Source organism: Sinohyriopsis cumingii, chromosome 2 (assembly GCF_028554795.1).
Source record: "Sinohyriopsis cumingii isolate HCF-2022 chromosome 2, ASM2855479v2, whole genome shotgun sequence".
Lineage (NCBI taxonomy): Eukaryota > Metazoa > Mollusca > Bivalvia > Unionida > Unionidae > Sinohyriopsis > Sinohyriopsis cumingii.
In genome coordinates, this window is record NC_142962.1 from 35412558 (window position 1) to 35434424 (window position 21867).

A 21867-nucleotide genomic window follows, 5' to 3' on the forward strand; every position below is an offset into this window, starting at 1 on the left:
AATCGGGAGCAATGATAATTTTTTTCCCAACCATGAAAAGTCCTTGAATTTTGTAAATATTGACGAAAGTCTGGAAAAATCCTGGAATTTTCTTCCACAGCTTGGAGCCTGAAACAGTTATGCAATTGAGTCATAACTGAACTGATTGTGAGTTAAATTTATTAAGTTCTAACCAGAATATTAGGAGGTTGCAGTATGGATCATTTGGGTGCTTGCCATAAATATATTTGTTGAGATGATCCAAACGCTCAAAGGATTAGATTCATCTGGCAGACTTTTTGTTTTACAGACAATTCAATATCCGTATCTTTTTTATGGAAGGTATGAAAACCAGTCTAGAATCACATGAGGCCAACATGGTGGCATTAAAGCATATTTAGCCGCTTTACGGATGGGCTAGCAAACTTAAATGTTGTTAAATCGGGGGGGGGGGGGGTTCTCAGAAATTGCGAGTATTAAAATCGTTGTCTTTAATCTGCTGAAAGACGATAAAACTAATGCGTTGATGAAATTTGAGCTGGTACTAGTGATTTTTATTAATAGTCGCATGTGCACACAGAATCTCTCAACCATCATTTTCAAATATTGTAGAAAAAAATAGTATCTGAAAGTCTTAAACTGGATGTAATAAAATACAAAAACGAAAGAGCACAAAATTCTCTATTTTTTCTGAGACCAACTTCCAGAGTTTTGTTGTATCATGTGACTACTACGTTGACATGTGCTCTCTCACACAGGGAGCATATGAAGCAGGGAACCAGACTACTTTGCGTGATGAATCAGACTGGCCAAGTTTCTTGTAGTTGTTCTTGAAATATGTTGAGAATTATATGTTCTTTCTGGTTTTTACAAAAAGTATCAGACTTGAATTTAATATAATTGAAATTTTGTACAACGACATTAAAAAGGAGTTTGTTGATGATATCACATGACTATTAGACTTCCAATGTCATTGTGTGAGAGTTGTGAAGTCATGTGACTATTAATGCAAATGGCGAGTACCAGGCACAGGCACATGATTCCGGGGTAAACTAATCATGTGTACACGCAACAAGTAACATGTTAATTGGTGAGTGTACACATGATTAGTTTACCCCAGAATCAAGTGCCTGTTGTACTGGGTCAGGTTTCATCTGTGCCGAGTTTCGTCTAGTCTGTCAGTGGATTAGAGACATAACGTTTATCATGCTTGCCATTTTTGATAAAATTCCTATCGATTTCATGCAGGTTTAAGTCGATACAACATAGTTTGAATTTGCTAGGCCCATTGGTAAGCTATCTTACGGAGGTGGTAGATTCCAAATTTTATGCATGTAATTGCTCTTAACTGCCACTCCATACTAATTGCCCAAGTGTGAAAAATGAGGTTGGAATATTGGAGGAAACACGAATTAGAAAATTTTGAATCTCTGAGCTGAACTTTGGTGCGATGCTATTACACAGTGACATGTAGCTTGAAGCATTGGTTTCAGATCTTAAATAGAATGCAGGAGAAATGGGAAATTGTCGTTCCTTTTATTATATATTAAGAAACGATAAGAGCAGATCTTAAATAGAATGCAGGAGAAATGGGAAATTGTCGTTCCTTTTATTATATATTAAGAAACGATAATAGCCCATGTATCAATACAGGTTTTGGGACTGGTTTACTGAACTACAAGAAGACAAATTGATTCTACAGAAAATTTAGTCCTTGTTTATACAACAGTATGTAATTTTGAAGGTCTTTTGTCAAAATTTAAATCAACCCTTTTGTAAATGTCTTTAAATGATGTATTTTTTAACCAAATCATCTTAAGGAGTTTAGATTGGTTGAAAAATCTTGTTTGAGATTTCATTGGCACACATAAATTCAGAGATAAACTTTTTTCTTTACACGATAAGATTCTAATACTTTGCATTTATTGGGGATTTTTTCATACTGTGATAGGAACTGTTTACTTTGTATGACAAGCACATATATTGCTCTAGAATTCTTTAGAAAGGAAACAAATAATTTATGCTCATTATGTTGTTTCCACGTAGTAACATAATGCAGGTAAGCAAAGTAAAGTTAGAATTTGTATTCTGTACATTGAAATGGCTTTAAAAGCCAATTTATAGGAATATAGTCAGATTTGTTTCATGTGACTCATTTTGTGGTTTTGTACATCATCATCTTTTCTGACCTATATGTTTTGGAGAGCCTTGAAAGAGAAACATCTTCAGATTTGGAAAATGCATGTTCTGTAATTCAGAATGTTCTTTAATTCCATTCAGTATAGGTTATATGTTAACCTTGAAACAATTAATTTCATCCAGGAAAAAACCTGGAAAAGACCAGGAAATTTATATTTAGAAAAGTGGGATCCATATTGAAGGAAATCAACAATGAACAAGTTCCTCTCATAATAATAGAAGTGATTATGCATATTATTTGCTGAGGTTGTTATGGAGGCTGCGTTTCTGATTCAGTTTTGATCAAAACTTGGAATATATGTTTATATAGTTACAGTCTCGTATGCGTTTGATGATGAGCAAAATCAACACATGCTGATCATGCACCTGATGAGGTTAACTTGCTACCATGCTGTATATCTGATCTGATTTTGATTAAACTTGAAATGTGGGTTTACATCATCAATATCTTGGATGAGTTTGAAAATAAGCAAGATCAACATGTATTATTAAGAATATGTATAAAAATTGTGCCATAGCTTAAGAAAGAATTTTTTATTGTGATTAGTAACATAGGTAAACTCGGCTTATATAAAGTTTGGGAGATTGTTTACATAGGTTGAATTTTTCCAATTCTACACAAGTTTGCTTAGTAAAATGAGAAGCTGTTATGTAAGTAGGTGAGTGATACTAACACCACATGGGCAGTTTGTTATATTTATTATCAGCAGGAAATTTTGACTTTCATGCTGGTGCTCAGCTAGTTGATTAACAGAGGTATTCTATTAATAAGTATTAATAATTCCTGAAAAAATTTAATCTTTGATAATATGTACATATATTAAAATAAAAACAAGTCATTGAAACCAGTCTAGCATGAACCCACTCCACCGTAGAAACCATGTGTAGTGATTTCTCTTGACTTAGTAAAAGATCAAATTATTTTTTGAAATCGGAACATTTTACAATTGCAGCTTTGAAATCATGTACTTTTTCTTTGAAATTTATACCTATTTTTTGAAAAAAATATTTATTTTGATTCCTACATTTTCTAGATGTTTCCAGTGATTTTGCTTGAGTACTACAGTAAGCAGCCATCTTTTTCAACCATTGACTACATTCAGAATTTCTGAAAAATGAGGCATCTCTTATGCAAGATGAATGCCTTTTATTCCCAATGTGTTGCAGTTTGAGACAAAACAGATTTGTGTTTGAATTCTGATTCATGCTACTTCGTCTTTGATCTTGTGATTAATGTAGCGGTCCTACTTTACCATGCTCTATTATCTGTCTTCCATTGCAGAGTCTGCAGCAGGAGAATGAGTCCTTATCCACAGAGATCAAGATTACAAAAGAACGACAGGTTGGGGAGGGACAAGATGCACCCAGAAAAGAGCTGGTGGGAGCACCAAACGGGGAGGTTAGCAGCACCACTGAGGAAGATGCCAGCAAAATTACACTGATTGAGCATAAAAAATTGTAAGTCACAAACTTGTATTAAATAGTCCTTATTTTGATTGTTGGTAGGATACTGTATAAATTGCGAGTAAAAGACTAGTAGATGCTTGAAAGAAGGATGTAACATCAACTCGCAAGCAGAATCCAGGCTGGATGAGCATGAAAGATTTCAAGTTGTAAAATAAAAATATGTTCTAGTCTGTAGAAGTCTACTAATATTGATATAGCCATACATTTTGTTTAACACCAGTCATTGAATGTAATTTGGTAAATTTGATGACTTATTGTATCTGTACAATTTTGGGGGGAATAAATATAACATACATTTGTGACAAAAACTATTTAACTAAATTTCTACATTGAATGCAGTTGTAGTTCGTGAATTTTTGTGTTAAGGCTTTTGTTAACCTTTTCCTTTGTATATATTTCCTGGAATCCCTTGGTGGGTTTTCTTCATACTTTGGATGAATGATTAAGACCATTCATTCAGCAATGTGTGCACTCAACATGATGCCCTTGGAGTCCATGTTGTGTGTTTTAAAGCTATACTTGATTGTGGGCTCAACATGGCATTCATAATTAGAGAATTAGTGCAGAACTATGGCACATGTATCTTTATAATTTTAGATGTTGGGGAATGTAAATAGAAGCAACCCTTATTTACTGGCAAGCATCAGGTGCATCTGTTAGGCAGAACATCATTAAAAGTGTGTTCTTTCTTTTAGTTAAATTAATCTTTAGTGAACAGTTAAAAGAAAGGCAGAACAGAAAAGCATTTAGTTAGTCTTTGTTCTGGCAATTTAGCATATCATACAATGATGACAAATCTTTATTTTGCAAATACGCACATGCTTGTAATATTTTTCAGTTTGTTTCTATGTTATCATGATACATATAATATTTTGAAGGCCGTTTATGGGATATTTATTGTATTGAAGGCAGGTTTTGTGATATTATTTGTATTGTGGGCATTTATCTTGATAATATCGTATTTGGAGAAATTATCTTGATACATATCATTGAGGGCAGTTCTCATAATGCATATCATATTGAGGGCAGTTCTCATAATATCATATTTAGGGCAGTTCTCATAATACATATCATATTTAGGGCAGTTCTCATAATGCATATCATATTTAAGCCAGTTCTCATAATACATATCATATTTAAGCCAGTTCTCATAATACATATATTTAGGGCAATTATTGTGATTCAAACTAACTGGCAATACCCATTGCTAACCACTTCATCTCACATGGATGATAATATACAGTGATGCAACCAACAGGTTAATGTAGAATATTTTCACAAAATTTGAAACAATTTCAAACAAGAAAAAATCTTAATCCTAAATTTAAGCTGAGAAAACATAATACATATTGCAAATTTGTATTTCATCATGGCAGTATTGAACAAATAGTCTTAAATTATCAGATAGATAGCATGTAAACCTCTTCTAATAATACCTCGCTTCTCAGTGGAATAGTTATCCAATCAAACAAGTGCATTACAAAACTTGGGATGCCACCATCATTATAAACACGAGAGTTTCCGTATATAAAGTGGCCAATTTGCAAAAAATCTGGTTACATTATTTTGTGGCCAGTTTTGAGGTTTCCAGTAAAGATGCTTAAACATATTCAACATGACAATATATACTTGCTTACATATTAGAATGGTATGTTTTTTTTTTTTTAAATTTAACAATCTTTTGCTCCTCGTGAGGCCTTTTCCCCTGATTCACAAATGATTGTATGTTTTGATCCCAAAATTGAGACCCTCATCTTGTGCTTTCCAGACCTGCCAATGCTTAATGATTTTGCCATAAGTCTTATGAAAATGACCCTTAAAGTTCAGACTTACGGAAAAAAGTAAAAGCTACAGAAAAATGATTGTTGCCAGAAAATACCTGATAAATTGACTCATTCATGTTTGATTTTGATCTGGGTTTCATGTTAGATTCAGCAGAGTTAGTCCAGGAACCAGACTATCTCTACAACTCTACAACAGTACATCCAACAATTTAAACTGCACATATTTTTTCATACAAAGCATCTGCATGGTCAAACTTGATTATAATTTCTTTTAAATAAGGGCATCCAGCAAGTGATGCATGTTGAAGATGAAAGGGAAAATAATCCTCTGAAAAAGTGTTACTTGTCAGCACAGAAGAGGAATATTCAGATTCTTCTGAATAAAAACAGGAAGGGACATAATTATGTTTATTGGACATGTCAGTTTGAGTATGTCTCATAGCAGGAGACATGATTGATTGCTGAGGTCATGTGAAATGGAAAAAGAGTCCAAGAATTATGACACGTTGAGAGATAGCATCAAGCTATTGAGCTGTATTTAGTTTGGAACTGAAGTTTGTGCAACTGAACTAGTGGCATGTTTACCATTCCTGCATGTTTTGAATACAAAACTTTTAAGTAAGTTTTCTAGCTTTATAATAGTAGTGTATGATATTTTGTTACACCTTACTGAAAACTGTTTAAACTTATGGAGAAAAAAATCAACTGCCTTACAGAGACAGTCTTGTCAGGGTTGGCAGGTCTGGCTTTATTTTAACACGAGATCCAAAAATCTATTACAAATCTGCCATGGTGTAAAGAGAGTAGCAGAGCAGAACTTTGGCTAGAGAAGATGATGCTATGAAAGTTGCTAAGAGTGTTATATATATATATATATATATATATATATATATATATATATATATATATATATATATATATATATATATATATGTGTGTGTGTATGTATATATATATATATATATATATATATATATGTATATGTATATATATGTATATGTGTATATATATATATATATATATATATATATATATATATATATATATATATATATACACACATATATATATATATATACACACATACACACACACACATTCATAATACATACATGCATACACTAAAGAACAATTTTAACACATTTTATTTATGACTGATCGTCCTGTTCCTGTCTAGATATTAAGAATTTCTTCAGCTTTTAACAATATTCAGATTGAAGATTCAAATGTACAGGTCAATAGTAATTTTTTAAAAACAGATTTTATATGATTTATATGATTTCACATTATATTATTTATATATGATTTCTATGATTTTAAATCGGACTAATTGTATGAATGCTTGTTTTATTGCAGATTAAGTGAAAAAGATACCGAGATTAGTAAACTGGTGTTTGAATTGGATTCTAAAAAAGCTGACCTTTCTAAATTAATGGAAGATTTAGAATCCCAGAAAAAGAAAAATAATGTAAGTAATCATGTGATTGTATTTTATTGGTCATGATGACACCTTGAAAGGTTTTTTGTTATGTAACTCTTACCCATGCTAATAGTGCAAATTATGTATGCATGTCTAACCCTAATCAACCCTTATTCCAGATAATATGACAAACTGATACACTGTGCTATGTGCACATGACTAATCAAATTTAATATTAGTTAGATATACCTAAAACAAAGCAGTTGGATGTAGTACATTATAGAATCAGATAATTAGTTTTTCCATGTCCTTATTATGTGATCATCTCCATCATCTGTTACCAGTATAGTTCTGGACAAGTATTAGAATTTTCTATCATCTACAGATGTCAGTCTTTTTGGATAGTTTCCATAGGGGTTAGCAATGCACCTTGATTTGGTTCTCAGAAGGTCAAGGTCACTTTGACAGAAAGAAGAAAAATAGTTTCTGCATGATATCTTTAGTTGTGTTTAATAGATTTGGACCAAACTTTCTGGATTACTAGCACGTGTGCTGGTAAGAAGTCTGTTGACTTTTGGGTCAAAGATCAAAACTGCCGTAAAAGAAGAAAAATAGTTTCTGCACAGTCAGTAATGTTAATTCTGTGTAACAAATAACAAACCTAGGCCAAACTTTCTGTTTGGCTTGCACTTGAGATAAGGGAGAAACTTAAAAATGTTCATATGAAAAGGTCAAAATCACTGAATAAAATCAGAAAAGTGGTTTCCTACACAACAGTGTTAGTTCATCATCACAGATCTGACTGAACCTTGCTTTATGGATCGCTTGTACTTTGGGCAGGGAGAAGGTCCATAAATATTTAGTCAAAATATCAAAACATTAAGGTCACTGACTAAAGGAAAAAAATGTTTTCGACAGTATATATATATATATATATATATATATATATATATATATATATATATATATATAGTTTTTGATCACAGACCTGGCTGTCAAACTTTAATGATTTGAACTTCAGGTAAGGAAGAAGTCTAAAGAAGGAAAATGGTTTCTGCAGAAAAATGTCAGTTCGTCAGTTCTGATCCATGTACCTTCACCACAAATTCTGGAAGACTTACATGTTATGTAAGAAAGATGCCTATTGAATTTTGGATCAAAAGGTCAAATGTTTAGGTCACTGTGACAGAATTAATAAAAATATTTTTTGCAATATAACTTGAGTTCTGGACCATTTACCTTGACTAATGGTGGTGGAATACTTGCACATAACTCATTAACCCCTGGCACCATGTTGTGGGTCAGGAGGTAGTACCCTACTTCTGAGCTCTGTAGCATCAAGGTCATTTAAGATTTAAGATACACCAAACTGGGTGGTATTACAGAAAATTAGATGTAGCTCTGCAAGGATACCAAAAATAATCTGGACATTCTACTCGCATTACAAAATACAGGTGGAAAAACTTATTTTATTGGACCAAAAAAAATTTTTACACCAAAAATTCGCCTGTTGTCAGAATTGGTTTTGTTTCTTCTGCATTTTAGACTTTTGGGTCTCAGTTCTAAGGCAGACCGATCTCAACTGCACACAGAGAGGTAAACCTTTGCAAAAAGTAGGATAAGTTGGGGATTTCAAGGCAAAAGTGGCCAGGACATGAAAATGATGGGTCCAGTAAGAAAAAGAAACTGAAAAAACCTCCAACTTTTATCCTTTCTGCACATGCACGAGTGAAACAGCCAATGAAAAATGACATTTCTAAAACAACTAGGCATCAGGACAAATGGAAATCTCTTGGACTCAGATTTATTTTGATGTATTCAGAAGCAGCCCCCAAAATGTGTTTCCTACTTGTATCTCAGGTGAAAATGACAAAAATCTCCAGGGGTTAATGAGTTAAGGTTTAGAAATTGGCTTACTGATTTGTGGGTTAAAGGTCAAGGTAAATGGTTTTGCAGAACAACGTTTGATAAGTTAGTTCCTCGATCACATTTTGTTGATGGGTTGCACTTGTAATAATGAAACATGTTCTGTTGTCGAAGTGTCAGAGTTCTATGTTGTTGGTAAGTCTGAAAAGAAAATAATGGTTTCTGCACAGCAAGTTTAGTTTAAGACCACATACCTTGAGTAAAGGTCCAGTCAGCATGCCTAACCTTTGCCTTTTTAGAAGATTATTCAACACAAAAAGCATATATGTTATTCATGGTAACATAAATGTCTGATTTATTAACAGTAATACATTATCGGCTTTTATTGCATTGCAGTATTGTTTCTTGGTGTTGTTCTCTAGTGCAATGTGTAATGTTTTGATAATATTTGCTCCCCTTGAACTGCATTTGCTGGTTTTTCTCTTCTCTTTTTGATGATAAAGATTACTCAGAATCCACCATTAACAATGAGGAATCCACTATTAAAAGTTACAGAGCAGCTCTCTCATTACTCTTTTTGTGTGAGAGTCAGACCCACATATTTCAGAACTGTTCAGTCCTTTTTGTGTGAGAGTCACATTGGGGCCAGACCCTCTTATGTCAAAACTGTTCATTCCTTTGAACTAAAGTCTCCTGCATGTTAATGCCATGATGGCACCTCTCTTGTTCTTCGCTCATTGTCAAAAGTTGCTCTTGAACCTTTTAGTGAAGCCTCCTTTGAGAAACTTATCCTAAAACAGTTTTCTTCCGCCTTTCGCTAGCCTTGGGAGGGGAAAATAGTTGTGTATATATCAGTGGTTCTATGATTTACTATCTCTTCTTTGGCAGCCGAGGTTTCTGTCCAAGAATCGGTTACCCTCGTTAGCTCCTGTTCCTATTGAAATCCCCAATCTCTCCCTTTAACTGAGATGGTTCTATGCATCTAAATCAGAAGAGAAAAGAAAGGGGCAGACAAGTTCTTTTCTCTTTTGAATACATTCCCCAGTCACATTACTTTCGAAATATTAGCTTGCTACCTTACAAACCCATCCATACTAAAGGATGAAAATCATCATTCATTCTCTATATCAATTGACAAAGGGCAATAACTTTTGCATTTTACCTTCATTTTACACCACATGTTTCACTAGTTCTTTCGCTGCTGTACAGACCAAATGTCGTACAATTCATCCTCTGATAATCCAACCAGAATGCCAATTTAAATGATTTATATGCAACTTCAGAGCATGGAAGTCTCTCATGACTCTAGTTTATACTATGTATACACCGTTTATGAGTTCAGCATCTATGAATAGTCGGTGGAAGTTGGGGCTTCCGTTTAAGCTAATTAGTCATATACTGATTTGCCAATTTATGTTAGTAGCTAGTTAGTCACATACTAATTTGCTAATTTATGTTTTGTTTTCTCTTGTTTGTTTCAGAAGAAATGTTTACTAAGCACATGAAATGCAAGTTCAGAGCAATTACCCTTTCACCATCTAAGGGAAGGAAAGACCGAGTAAATCAAGGAAGGCAACCTACGGTTCATTGTTGGCAATACCAATTCACTGAGGGTATTCCTCAATTTTAGGTAGCCCAGGGAGCACGGCCTGTGGACTTTTAAGTCAGGACACATGGGGTTCATACTGGATCTGTTCAGTCCAAAGCGTTAATAATGCTGAAATGTTACCAGCTGTCCCAACATCACCTGCTGTCCAGCAAACACTGGCATTCCAGCAGTCCAAGCCAAATAGTTCATATGGGGATCTTAAAGACAGATGTGTCCATCTAGCCATGCTATTATCATCGTATCATTACTGTACCAGAGATTTCAATGAGAAATCTGCCTTTGGTGCAGCCAGTACCAGTGATTGCCAGACATTTTATATACAGCCAGCATTTAGGCTGACCACGCACTTATCACACTGGATCCATTGGGTCAGTTCAGCCAGCTATGATTTACAGGGATCTTAGTGACAGATATGTCTGTCCAACCGTACTGTTGGTGACATGTTCTTTCTATGACAAAGATTTGTGATAAATCTATCTGTCCAGCCAGGCCTTTTGGAGGGGCTGGTACCAGTGATAGCTGGACCATCTCCTATACTGCCAGTTTCCATTTGCCGCGACTGCTTGTCCACATGGGAGAGCAAGTGACATTTTCATAGGAATGGAATTGAGTTTTCATACCTCCTGGCATGTTTTCTCCAGCATTACAGGTAGACCCAGTTGGGCCTCAATGCACAATTAGTGTGACAGAACTCCTTCAAATCCACCATCTTTCAGATCTTACTCAGATCTGAACATGGAACGAACTGTAGTTTAGCTTTCATGCTGCCATCGAGGACATTTATAGATGTTGGCTACTTAGAATGCCCTCCACCCCTAATGCTGCTCTAAAAAATCAGTAGATCTCTACGAGGAGGAGATGGACTTAAGACAACAGACACATTTAGTACTAATCTACTAGCACTTGACAAGAATATAGTAGCTGTTCATATGTCCACTCATCTGTTTTATTAGGTGGAAAATGGCAAGGCAATGGCTTGGATTGGAAGGTTCAGTGACCAGGGCTGCTCACTACAACATGACCAACACTTCGACAGGTTCAGCCAATCTACTCTTGATAAAACATATTGCATGTTTGTGATCCATGTCTCTTCATCCTTGTCATACCTTACCTTTACTGACGACCATGTTTGAGCAATGTTTGCTTTGGAGGAAGAATAGAGAAATTCTGAGGCAGGCAGCTCTGGAACTGCCCTTACACTAATCTGTTCATCCCACACTGGCATTTGGAGCCACTCAGTTCTCATCAGTGTGAAGTGATGTTAAGTTTTGGGTTTCGTTCATCAACAGTCCTCTCCCCCCATCCTCTTCTCCCCTCTTCATGAATACACCATCAAATCAGAGGAAGGATGCCTTTCTACAACAGGAGATACGGTTGCTCATTTAAAAAATGGGTAGGATATAGACTTACTGTATCTTTTAAACAAATTTAGTTTCAATCGATCAATCAGTATCCCTCATTTGTCTTCAAATGGGTTTTAACATGGCTCGATTTGAATACATTTGCACATCTAGTCTACACTTCGCTAAAGTCATTATCATACAAATCATGTTTCACATGCAGGTTAAGAGAGTTGTATGTCCCTTATATCAACCCAAACTCTCACTGGTTCAGATTAAAGGGTTCAGTCATTTCTCTTGATGCAGTTGGGCTTTGTAGCTCAAAATAGGTTACTGTCTGGCAGTAATTAGTCATCACTCTCTCTCTCTCTCTTTCTCTTCCATGGACGGGTAAAAATGATTAGTCATGTAAAATCCTGCTTGTACTTTCAAGCACTACATGAAGTGCGCAGAGACATGTTGTGCCTTGAGCAAACACTGCTTTCTTCCAGTGTCAGCCGGAACACAGGATATCACCCTTCAAGCCCGTTCTTTGTGGCTGAAGTGGGTTGTATGCCTGCTGTACTCACCTGATCATGAAGATTACTGCTTAGAAGTTTTGAGCCATCTCTACAAGCTTTGCATTCTAATGTATTGTTTTGACCGGGCTTATAATAAATACTGTTGGCTGGCATTTGCGTCTGGTAGGTTCAGTGGTGGCAGATGGCCACCAGACCCAACTCGTTCAATCAATACAACATGTTAGCTTTACTGGGTTCACCAGTGAAATTTTGCAGTTAAGATTTCAAATCTCATCTTAACTGTATGTTAGGGTCATAGTTCAAGTAACTCCAGTCTGTGTAGCTTATGTAAATATGAGAATGGGTTATCGTTCACATGGTGGAATTAAGCTATTCTTCCCTTGAAGGATACCTGCGGTAGAGGTCGGATGCTCAGCATCCCGTCCTCCTATTACTTATTTACCTAATGTAATGTGATTGGGGTACGTATTTGCAGGAAAAAACAAATTTTTAAGTAAATTACATTTCATCTATAATATTTACCCAATCACGTTACTTAAGAAACCTCTGCAAGCATCCTCATTAGTATCTCTCTTAGCTAAAAACTAGCAACACTTGGTAATGCTAAGGGGAGGTAATGGTCAAGAGCTATTCCCCCTTTGTCTATTGATATAGGCAGGGAAAGCTGATGTTTGTCGGGGTCCCGAGTGGCTGAGTGGTCTAAAGCGCTCTCCGTTACGGATCACTGCCATCTCACCTCTGTCTTTGTGGGTTCGAGTCTAGGATTCGGCTAACGTGGATATGTGAGAAAGCTCGCCAGTAGCTTCTCGTGGGTCGGTGGTTCTTCCTGGGGTTTTCCAGGGTTCTTCCTCCACCATTAATACTGGCCGCCATGCATAGCCTATCGTGTGCTGAAAAATGGCGTTAATCCCCACAACAACTGATGTTTGTCTTTAGTAGGTCTGGGTTCGTGAGACAGCAGGTTAATATTCCTAACGTAATGTGATTGAGTAAGTATTCTCTGAGAAACATAATATACCTAAAAATTTGCTTTCTTCCTTTATGCATTTAATATTTGAACATCCACTGTCTCAAGGTGGATTGTTTGGCCTTTTAAAAGCTTGTCAGTCTCACAGTGAGAGATACCTCTTTCATAAAAATCAAAATCATAAAGTCCAGGCTGTTGATGCATTTTGGACCTTATTGAATCATTCCACTTAGAATGACGTCACGAAAGCTACCTTATGGTGATGAGTATTTATACTTTGGGGCAAGTTGTATTAGCCCAGCTAATTGTCACGTCATGTTCCTGTCTGCAGTAGAATGTCCTAAGTCATGAAAGCACTAGTTGCATAGGCAACTTTAATCCTTTAATTGACTGAGTAAAATGTCCTATTGACAACAGCAGTTATGTTTGCTTTACAGTTGATCTTAGGCCATGAACCACCCACAGGGCTGGCTAATTCATCAACACAATAATTGGTAATGCATTGCTGCTATGGCAAAAGTAATTTTGATTATGTAGTACTTACCTGCTGTTAGTGCCCAGTTCCCTCCACCCTTCCCACTTTGATGTCCTTCAGTCTTGTTTGAAGTCAGAGAAGGATGATTTTCTGATTGATGTAAGTGAACTGAAGAATCAGACTGGATTTATGTTTTTTATATTGATATTGATCCCAGTTACTAATTGGAGGAGTGAATAATGTCATTGTAGACTAGCATAAGGAAAACATAAGCAACACAATAATATCATGAATAGTGGGTAAGTATTACATAATTACATAATAACCTAATAGTTACACCCCCACTACATTTTAAAAATCAAGGTAAACAAAACTGATGTTAAATAAGATTAAAGAAGTTCCGCGAATGGCGACAGTCTTATTAGATATATCCTGAGATAATTTGGTGGGCTTGAATTAGATTTGAATAACTATCATTCATTATGAATTCTGTAAAAGCAAAAGTTTTGTTTTGCTTTTTATATTCCAAGTAAAAATATTGGCAGAAAAAACATTTTCATCAATACTGATATTATTAAAGTGGATTTCTTTTTTATTCTAGGATCTTAGAGAAAAGAATTGGAAGGCAATGGATGCCTTAGAAAAATCTGAAAAATCATTGTCAGAAAAAGTTCAAAGTGCACTTAAATCAACCAAGGTAATGCAGTAAATAATATTGGCTTATCCAAGTGCCACATATTTTAACTGTTGTCATGGGTTACCTACATTGTGTGTATGTATGTGTACTAATTTTTCCACAAATTTCTTTCCTGCTTATTATGTTTATTATTGCCCTCCATATATGTAATACTGTCACATCTATCAGTCTGTCTTCAAACATTCCCATAGCTTAACTCACAATCCATTCAGCCAAACTTGGTACCTATGTGTTAGCCAAGTTACCAAGAGGAATACATCCCGGAGAATGACTCAGAAACTGTTGCTGGTATTTCAATTAAACTTGGTATATCCATCAAGCATGGTGTGTAGAGGTGCTCTTTGATACTTAGAAATTTCCACATTCAGTATATTTTATTTTACCATGGAAACAAAGTATAGCATACTAGCATGGGTGGTACAAAATTGAGAGTGCTGAACTTTTAGGAGGGCTTTTATGTGACTCTTGATGTGCCACTCATTTCATTCTGAGAGAGTGACAATATTTTTATAAAAATTGTTCTTTTTTTCTTCTCTTTCCTATATCTATGTTTTGAGTCTTAAGTTTGTGATTGTAAGTAATTTAGCAGAATGCAGTCAGTTGGACTTGCATTAGCGAGTTTTCATGTTTTCAGAGCCCAAATTGTGTTTTGGTAAGAAAAATAATTGTTTTAACAGACATTTTACTTGTTAGATAAGTGCTAACAATATGTAAAGCCATTTTTTGTCTTGGAATCTGTGGCATGCTGTCTACTTTTCTGTTACTAAGAATTATTGTTGTTTTAAATAAGACACTTTCTATTTTTAGTTCTTTTTGGCTTTGTGGCCATGAAAAACAGCAAAGCTATGTAACGGGTTGGGCCCCGAGTGGCCGAGTGGTCTAAAGCGCTCTCCGTTATGGATCACTGCCATCTCACCTCTGTTGGCATGGGTTCAAGTCTAGGATTCGGCCCATGTGGGTATGTGAGAAAGCTTGCCAGTAGCTTCTCGTGGGTCGGTGGTTCTTCCCGGGGTTTTCCCGGGTTCTTCCTCCACCATTAATACTGGCCGCCATACATAGCCTATCGTGTGCTGAAAAATGGCGTTAAACCCCACAACAACAACAACAACAACAACATCTAACAGGTCATAACTAATATTCTTATCATAAACAGAAATAGTCTGATTAGTCCCTTGACATAGTTTGGCTGTTTCTGTGTAGTATTTATTATAGAATCAATGAAATATTTCATGAAATAAAGAGAGGGAAAGACTTCATACATTTGCCATTCATATTACTTGGATTTTAGGGATATTGGTGTTTGCTTGTAATCAGGTAAAAGAAAAAAGGTGACTCAGAATTTGATTGGCTGATCATGATACCATGCTGGAAATCATATTGCTGATCTAACTTGGTGTTGACTTAAAATATGACTTGTATCATCAAAATCTTAATGGGGAATGATAAAGAGGGAGGACCATGAATGTTAATCAGGTAATCTTGCATCTGATTGGCAGACCATGTTATCACTCTTGCAGCCATATTCTTTAATCTTATTTGAATAAAACAGAGAAGATAGGCTTGTATGATCAAAGTCTTGCATGAATTCCATAATGTGCTGGATTTGTATAAGGTAATCCTGCATCTGATTGGCTGTGATTGTCAACACTTTTGTGACTCTATTTCGGATCATCACTTTTATCAGACTTAGTAAATAGGCTTTAAAAAAGCAAGATATATAGTGAATTTTCTTCTTAACAAGGTCTACTCATTAATAAAATGATCTTGCATGAATGAGTTTCTGACCATATGAGACTTTAGAACTGACCCAGTTTTAATCATTCTTGTAAAATAGGTTAATATCAACAGTAGGCTAGATGTGAGATTTTATAAGGTGGTCTTGCATCTGATTGGCTGAGCTTTTATTACACTAGAGAGACTGTTTGATAGGATTTTGATCAAACTTGGTAGACAGGCCTATGTCATGAATATCTTAGTTGAGTATGTCATGAATGAAATTCACATGTATAAATTCATCTGATCGACTAAGCTTGGCATCTATTTCTGATCATATGGTGACAGAATTTGATTATGAGCAAGATCTAGGCATATTAATGAGGTAATCTCTCGTTTGATTGGCTACTGTTGTTACCATTCATTTTCATATTAATTTAGGCAAGTTTAAATGCATACCAAGGTAGGCCAGTTTGTATGCATATCAAGGTAGGCAAGTTTATATGCATATCAAGGTAGGCAAGTTTATATCCATATTAAAGTAGGCCAGTTTATATGCATATCAAGGTAGGCTAGTTTATATGCATATTAAAGTAGGCCAGTTTATTTGCATATCAAGGTAGGCAAGTTTATATGCATATCAAGGTAGGCAAGTTTATATGCATATTGAGGTTACCTGTCAGATTTTTCAGGATATTTATGCTATATTTATATTTAGTGGGTGAGGTGGGGAGGAAAACCCTCTTGGACATGATTTTTCTTTGAAAACCTTCACAAAAAGGACTATGCAGATTGGTTCAGATTAGGAAATTGAAATTCAATTTACAAAGCAATGTTTATATGCTTATGTGGATGTCCTGATTAGATTCTCAGTCATTGTAAGCAATATTTACATTTTTATTAGCTTTTATGAACTTTTTGGGATCAGACTTTTAGTGGGCACAATTACTTTGAAAATACTTTACCTATTCACATGAAATTTGTTAGCCTTTTACATATAAGTATGAAGATGACCTCATTAAATATTTGTTAATTTCAGGATGAACTGTCCTCCAAGCTGTCAGAAACAGAGAAATATGACAGAACTATGATGCAGAAATTGTTCCCAGACATCACTGTTAAAGATTCTTCATTAGTGAGCATTTCAATCCCACTACCTCTCAGTCTGTTTCTGTCTGTCACTGTCTCTCTTTCTATCTCCTATTTTATTCAAGGCTGCCTTTATCATATCAAATTTAAAGCAGTAGTAGCTTTTAATGCAGTATGATCTATTACTTCCAATTTTCCATTTAGCCCAAAGCTAAAGAGGCATGAGACTTAACACTTATTAAATTTGGTTTAGTGACATTACTGTTTTTCATTAATTAATGATTCCTTGTTATAAATAATAAATCATAATGTTTCTTCACAATACTGTGTTGTCTGCTTAAGCAAAGTTTAGTCAAGCAAAACAAAAGGTTACTGCAGAACTTAATCTGGAGTTATTTTGGTGTCATATGAATGCTGCTAATGCAAATGAAAATTGCTTTCTTTGGCAAGACAGTGAAAAAGAAACAAAAACTACATTATTCTGATATTACACTTACAAAGCAAAGACCATTCCAAAAATATAGGATAGATAACATAATTTGAATAGCATTTATTCTTTTCCTACTACCATATCATTGCTTTCCTTTTTGGGGGGGGTTTCTTAGTCCTGTTCCATAATAATTATTCCTGACATAGTATTGAATGACAGAAATGAAAAGAACATGGTTCCAGTCTGACAACTTAGTTGCAGCCAATTTACAAAATACCATACTCCTTTTTTTCCTTGGACAACATGTTTCATGTGTGCTATATCATTCATCTTCATTGTCATCTTTAATGGATTTTTTTCCCTTCATTTCAACTCCCTTTAGTGTTTATATCCTCAGTATGTGCCATATTTGAGAGTTATGTTCTTTTTCTAACTGCTGTAATAGTTTTTTTTTACACCATACTTGGCATGTAGTGCTTAAGTAAGTTGTATCCCCTTCATTGCTTCATTGCTAGGGTAAATAATGACTACCCTTTATGGGTTCTGGAATGTTTTGTTTTGTGTTGAATTTTAATTTTTCAGAGCATCTTGTATCACAGGGTGGAGGCACAGAAAGGCTCTGTGGGACTTGCACTCTGCCAGATTGGTATGCACTTTACCTCTCTTCATTCTTGTCTCTACTGGGTGACTCCCTGCATACCCCAGGAAGGATCTGGATATATGCCCATGTTGGGAAAGACTATACTTCTGTGGGACAGGAATATTTTGTGATGTCCTTGGTTTGGAGATCACCTAAGGGTCAGGGTTCCCTGATGCTGATGCTTATTATGGTGTTGTCAGGAACTTCAAGGAACTGGTTGCAACTGTCTCTCCCCCCTCCATCGAGGTCTTCTGTTTCTTCTGACCTATTGGGCCAGGTGAAGAGGAAGAAGTTTGGACATTTGACAAGATGGTGAACAAAAATGTACTGCCTCCTTCTCCAAAAAATTGTGTTGTAAGCCTTCTGGTGCTGAGGACAAGCAAATACTCTTTAGATTGGAGAGGCTGTCTGAGGCGCTGTCTAGTCCTGATCATTTGCTCCTCCGCTCTCTGATGATTCAATAACTGGTACCGAAGATTTCCCAGAAACACGAGTCTGCCAGTTAGTGGAAGGAGTGATCTGTCTCTATGATTCAGCTGCTGGTTTCTGACTACCTTCTCCAGCTTTACCTCTCATTCACCCCCCACCCCTCTGACTCTGGGGGAACCATAAGTGGCTATATTGGCTCTGCTGCCTAAGCCCACCCTCCTAGGCATCACAGATAATTTAATGGTTCCTTACCACCTTAAAGAATGGATACTGGCTTTGTTTTCTGGTGCATCCTCTCATCATAGAACCATCTTCTTTCACCAGTCTGAGCTGACTCGTTTAAAGGAAAAGGTACTCACTTGTCTGCAGAAGGGTGCAGTTGAGAGGGTTTAAAATGACCAGACTGACTTTCTATACCTGGAATTTGTTGGTCTCCAAGAAAGGCTTAAAGTTTTGGCTATATTTGACCTTTCTTTGTTAAACCAATTTCTTTCAGAATATTGCTTCAAGATGGAGACCTGCTGCCTGGATCTTGAATGCCATAAGGCCCTCCACACAGAAAATATTTCCAGATTTGTCTTGGCCAGGAGGTATTTCAGTTTTGAGCTTTGTTTGGCATCACCTACCCCTCCCCAAGATCCATTAGCATTGTTAAACAGGTAGTTGCAGCCCATTTTGATTTTGGTCCCCATCTTTCAGTTATACAATAACTCAGAGATTCTTTTCTAAAGGACCTGGTTCTCTGTTGGAAGAAGGTTACCCTTGGTCTTATCCCCAACCCAGAGGTCAGATCTCATCCTTTCACAGGACTGAGTATATGTGGAGATGATTTTCCTCCCCAGCCTAGTAAGTTTCATGTTTCTGACAGGACTATCAAGTCCTGTCCCTCGTAATGGCTTGTGGCCAAGACCTAATTGGTTTGGCTTTTTTTTTCTTTCTTTTTTTCTGGGAACTTTGAACTCTGCTGTACTGGGTTCCCCTAGGGAGACTTTACTTTGCATCTTCTCCAGATGTAGCACACTCCTTAGCTGGTTTAACCGGTACCCTTCATTTATGGCTGAATTGGGGCAGGTTTCTGACCAGCGTCACAGTTCACACCTGTGAAACCCAACTCCTTTCTGCACACCAGTGCATCAGATTTAGGATGTAGTGCTCACTGGGAATCAAAATGTGTAATTCATCTGGGAGTTTTTTTCCTGGAAAAAGCATCTCTTCAGTATTATAAACAACTTGGAAATGCAGGCATTGTTCCAAGTCTTACAACGATGTGTCAACCTCATGATTGACTATCGCATTATAGTAATGGTTGCCACAGACAGCAGGTCAGTAGTAGCTTACCTCAGGTATTAGACTGGTACCTGTATTCCTTCTACTTATGGGAAATTCTAGAACCAGCTTTAGTGGGTGGCCACAGAGATCACTTTCCTAGTCTACAGTTTTGCAGATTAGAGGAATATCCTGGCAGACAACCTGTCTGGAACAGACTGTAGTCTTCACGGAATGGGCTGTGCACCAGTTGGTAGCAGTCACTTTTCCAACTGGGGTGGGGGGATCAGAGCTGGACTTGTTTTCTTTGAGACTGAACAACAAGTACCAGATCAGAAGGATCTAAAGTGTATCATGTGCATGAGTACACTTTCCCACATTTAAAATAATTCTACATGCACTCCACCAAATTCGGATCGTCACTGCATGGCTTATCCTTGTAGTAGCCCTCTGTGGCTCCAGTGGTCGTGGTGCAATGACCTACTCAACCTGTTGTTAGATGAACCCAGGAGATTACCACAGAAGATGGACCTGATGTCACAGCAAAGGGGTTCTCCACAACAGCCCATGGATTGTCCATCTTTATATTGGCTTGACCTCAAATAATCATTCTGCCAGAGTGGCCGAGTGGTCTAAAGTGCTCTTCGTTATGGATCACTGACATCTCACCTCTGTCTGTGTGGGTTCGAGTCTCTGATTCAGCCAATGTGGGTATATGAGGAAGCTTGCCAGCAGCTTCTCGTCGGTGGCTCTTTCCCTTGGTTTTCCTGGGTTCCTCCTCCACCAGTAATACTGGCCACCATGTATAGCCTATCGTGTGCTGAAAAGTGGCGTTAAACCCAACAACAACAACATATGTTGGCTGAGACTAAGGAGTCCAATTGTGATCATGTTTTTTATAAATTCTGGCCCTCAGATAGCAATTTGAGGATAGAATAGTTAGCTTGGACCGGGGTTTAAGAATCCAAGAATAAGAGAGTGGTACAATATTAGCAGGTAAGTATTACATTATTAAAATTAATTTTACACCCCAAAAACTTTAATTTTTTCTTGCATGTATTTACATATCAAATAGTAAGATAGAGATGCTGTTGCCACCAGTAGTATATACTATTAATAAATAAATTAAGATTCTGCGTTTGAAACCTCTTTGTCGAAGTGCTTGCAAGTCTGATACAGTTGGGTTATGTTACAGTACAGTTGAGTTGCATCATAGTACAGGTACAGGTTTGACACTGCATTATTTAAACCCTTTTTACAGAATTTATATACATGTTTTTTTAAAAACTTTTCTTTTCAGGTTCACAGAGATTGGGTATCAGAGTTTGAGAAACAAGCAACAGATTATTTATCCTTATTAAGTAAAGCCGATAATGTAAGTTCATTTGATCATTTTAATTGTATATGAATACATACTTATTGATTTGCTCAAATCATTACGTTATTGTAACTTTACCATTTCATTTCCATATTGAATCAAGTCAGTAATGAAAAATAATTGCCCTTTAATTGAAGTTTTCAAGGGTGTAGGTGTTTTTAGCAGCAGGACATATTCTAGGGCATCCAATTGTGCAATTCATGCTCATTTCCAAAACAGTTGCATTGAAGGTTTCAGGATGCATCAAAATCACTTATGATCTTTGTTTTAATTCCTGCAATATTTAGATAATAGCACCCTTTCAAATTTTTGGTTTTAGAATACAACCTGTATGTATATTAAGGTAATTTTTCCATTTGGCATCAGTCCTGTGAAAACTTGCTGCCCTGATGCCTGCCAAAACATTGGAGTACTTTTAGTTTTTACAATTTGAACAGTCCTGTCTGAAGTTGTACATACAGGCAAACTAAAAACTGGTTCTACTAGCTGTCTTAATTTCTGCTTGTCTTGAAAATATTGGTATGACATTTTATACTACAGCATGAGAGCTTACTTTCAAGTTAAGATCTTTATTTCTCATTCAGTTTTTGGATGTCTA

General features: G+C 36.2%; 1 protein-coding gene across 5 annotated transcripts in view; it reads left to right on the plus strand.

The window, feature by feature from the left end:
* Positions 1 to 21867, plus strand: part of LOC149804621 (uncharacterized) — an 81280-nt gene that overhangs the window by 21284 nt on the left and 38129 nt on the right. For 4 of the 5 annotated variants that reach the window (XM_089942508.1, XM_089942491.1, XM_089942499.1 and 1 more), the window contains exons 11-15: positions 3461 to 3636; positions 6786 to 6897; positions 14229 to 14324; positions 17077 to 17172; positions 21192 to 21266. In XM_089942508.1, coding sequence (XP_089798634.1) covers positions 3461 to 3636; positions 6786 to 6897; positions 14229 to 14324; positions 17077 to 17172; positions 21192 to 21266 — 555 coding nt within the window. The remainder of the gene's footprint in view (positions 1 to 3460; positions 3637 to 6785; positions 6898 to 14228; positions 14325 to 17076; positions 17173 to 21191; positions 21267 to 21867) is intronic. The other variant, XM_089942520.1, reaches the window with a different exon arrangement.